Consider the following 3,003-nt stretch of genomic DNA (forward strand, 5'->3'; position numbering starts at 1 on the left):
CTCCGGGCCCCCCTGCAGAGGCTACAGCCTCAACCTGCACCTGCCCTGGGCTGGCTGGGCTCCGTGGGGAGCCCCAGGGGCTCCTGAGCTGAGCTGTGCTCTCTTCCAGGTTCCTGGAGAGCCACTGGTTTGTGTGGGTCACGCAAATGAACCATATCGTCATGGAGATTGACCGTGAGCCCTACCGTGACTGGTTCCGCATGAGGGAGGACAGAGCTGGCTGCTGGGCCCTGTGGGGCCTGGGCTATGTCCATGTCCTCACCCAGCCTTTCCTACCATGGAGGGGGGGATACGGGGGTCCCCTGGAGAGCCCTGAGCTAGCTAACTATGCTCCTGCTGGTAGTCTCAGGCTGGCAGGACTCCTCTGGAGGGACAAGTGGGAATTCTGGATGGTCTGAAGCCTTCAGACAGGCCCTGGGACCCCAAGAAGACTGAGTTGTCCTTTACTCTTCCTCTTGCGACCATTCACCCCTTTCCCTCCACAGCTGGCGGCCACCTGCAACGTAGAGCAGTCCTTTTTCAATGACTGGTTCAGCGGGCACCTCAACTTCCAGATCGAGCACCAGTGAGTGTGGCCAGGGACTGGGAAGGTGGGAGAGACTGGGAAGGTGAGGGCCAGCCAGTCCCACCTAGGCAGAGGGAACAGTGGGGGCTACCTCTCTCTCCCCTGGCCCTGTTCCACACGGTCACAGTGGTAACCACCCTGCCTCCTGTCTGGCTGGAGCTCCGTGTTAGAGAGCTTGCATGGCACCTGGTCCTCTGAGGCTGGCAGCCAGGGAGTATTGACGGCAATCTATTGACAGGGAAATGGAGGCCCAGCTAGCTAGCTCGCCTGGGACACAGCACTGCCCCTGCTGGCGCTTGTCCTCGTCTTACCTCTTACCAACGTTCCCTTTCCTCTCATCCTCATCTAATCCTTTCATATCCTTTTTGAAAAACTTGACATTTGCCTCTGGCTACACAATGGCTTTCCAGTTCCCTAGACTACAGACACACTCCTGCTCACGAACGGCGCCCCGTCCTCTCCGCACACATGCCAGTTGCTCAGCCCGTGTAGCTGCAGTGGGCACGTGGGGAGAGCCGTGCACAGAGCCCTCACCTGGCTACAGACAGGTCTCCCTGGGCCCTGGCCGGCTCTATCTGGGCTGTGCAAGGAAGCGAGGAGCCATCTGGGCCCCCCTCACACACAGCCCACACCCCCAATTTCTTCAGCCTCTTCCCCACCATGCCCCGGCACAACTTCCACAAAATCGCCCCGCTGGTGAAGTCTCTGTGTGCCAAGCATGGCATCGAGTACCAGGAGAAGCCGCTGCTGAGGGCCCTGCGGGACATCATCAGGTAGGCGCGTCTGCGGAGGCTGTTCCCCTGAAGCCTCTGGGGTGCAGGGAGGGGACTGAGTGGAGCACAGCCAGGACCACCTGTGGTGGAGATGGTGGTGACCAGGGGGGATGGGCCCTCCTGGCGCACCTCCACTTCCAGGGACCCTCCCTTACACCTAGGCTAGTGCCAGGAATCACCTGGCTTCCTACCGTGGAGCTGGGGGGAGGTGGGGGGCTCCCTTGGGAGCCTTGAGCTAGCTAGCTATCTGCAGGTCCTGGAACAAGCGGTGACTGAAAGCCGAGAGGAAGTTCCTGCTCCTCAGTCACAGCAGGAGGTTGGGGGTGGGGTCCTGCTACAGCCTACCCCCTCCCTAGGGCTCCCTGACCCTGCCCTTCAGGCCCTGCCTCCCCAGGCTCTGCCATCAGCCCTCCTCGTCTCTTTGCAGGTCCCTGAAGAAGTCCGGGGATCTGTGGCTGGATGCCTACCTCCACAAATGAAACTAGCTCTTGGGGCACCGCGGGGAGGGCCGCAGAGGGGTGAGGGCTGAAGGAAGGGTGGGCTTCTGTTCTGAGGGGTGTCAGTGAGGCTGGGCACTGCCAGCTCATGGAGCACAGGTTTGGTCGTTCTCCCTTCCTCCTCTCCTTTCCCTCTCTCCCTTCTCCCCCAGCTCCCCTGTCCTCCTGGGGGCCTGCCCTGTCAGCCCCACCTTTGCCCCAGAGCCTCCCCAAGGAGAGAGGAGGTAGCCAGGGGAACCAACCCTGTCCCTGATTCCACCCTCTACCCCTAAAGATTGGGGGAGACCAGAGGTTCACGGGTCTGGCCTGTGGCTCATCCTTGCAGCCTCGCCCACAAGGCCTCATCCTCCCTGTCTGTCCCTCAGACGCTCTTGGGGCTCATGGGGCAGGGTCCCAGTCAGCCTGGGCTCGCAGCTCTCCAGGCCTGCCTCTGCTCTTCCTGGCAGCCCCGGTGCTCTGCCCTTTTGGATGCAGGTGTGCTTCCTGCCCTAGGTCTCCCTCCCGTGGCTGGGGTGGTACCTGGGGGCTTCTTTCAGGTGTCCGAGCCCAGACCTCAGGGCCCAGGGAAAAGTCCTCATCTGCCCGCTGGGGCTCTCTGAACTGGGGCTACTGCAGGTTCCCTGCTGCCATCTTCCCAGCTCCAGAGCCTATGACTTTGGGACCAAAGGGGGCATTCCTCGTGTGGGGTCAGCAGAGGCAATGGCTGGGTTAATGGTGTAGACGTTTCAGCAGAGGCAATGGCTGGGTTAGTGGAGTGAACAACCAGCCCCGGCCTCCCACCCCTGTTCCAACATTGTCTTAGCTGGGAGGCCTAAGATTCTGGAGCAGTCGGACCTCCAAAATGCTCTTACCTGCTGGACAGTGCCAGCCAGTCCCTGGCTACGTGACCTAGACCTCGGCTGCTGGAGGGCACTAGAGCCAGGAAGTCACACCACAGCCCCTCCCCATATTGGGGCCGCCCAGACCTGGGTGGGACAGACCTGGGTCTCTCGTTGCAGCCCTCCTGTCCTTACTCCTACTGGTTTTTAACCTTTTGCTATAGGATGCGTTCTGATAGGAGAGTGTCAATAAGGCTGGGCCTTGTGACAATCTGCTTGTTACTGACGGTCCTCACTGGCCTCCCCTATGCCCCAGTGGGCTGAGCCAGGCCCCCTCACCAAAGCCCTGG

General features: G+C 61.1%; 1 protein-coding gene across 1 annotated transcript in view; it reads left to right on the forward strand.

Annotated features, from left to right (window-relative positions):
• Positions 1 to 2,482, forward strand: part of FADS2 (fatty acid desaturase 2) — a gene marked incomplete in the record, with an annotated part of 36,734 nt that extends 34,252 nt beyond the window's left edge. Inside the window, 4 exon segments of the mRNA XM_027768727.1 lie at positions 110 to 201; positions 481 to 565; positions 1,213 to 1,338; positions 1,766 to 2,482. Coding sequence (XP_027624528.1) covers positions 110 to 201; positions 481 to 565; positions 1,213 to 1,338; positions 1,766 to 1,817 — 355 coding nt within the window.
• Between the last annotated feature and the right edge of the window lie 521 nt (positions 2,483 to 3,003).

The sequence above is a fragment of the Tupaia chinensis genome, unplaced genomic scaffold (genome assembly GCF_000334495.1).
Source record: "Tupaia chinensis unplaced genomic scaffold, TupChi_1.0 Scaffold147351_1, whole genome shotgun sequence".
Taxonomy (NCBI): Eukaryota; Metazoa; Chordata; class Mammalia; order Scandentia; family Tupaiidae; genus Tupaia; species Tupaia belangeri.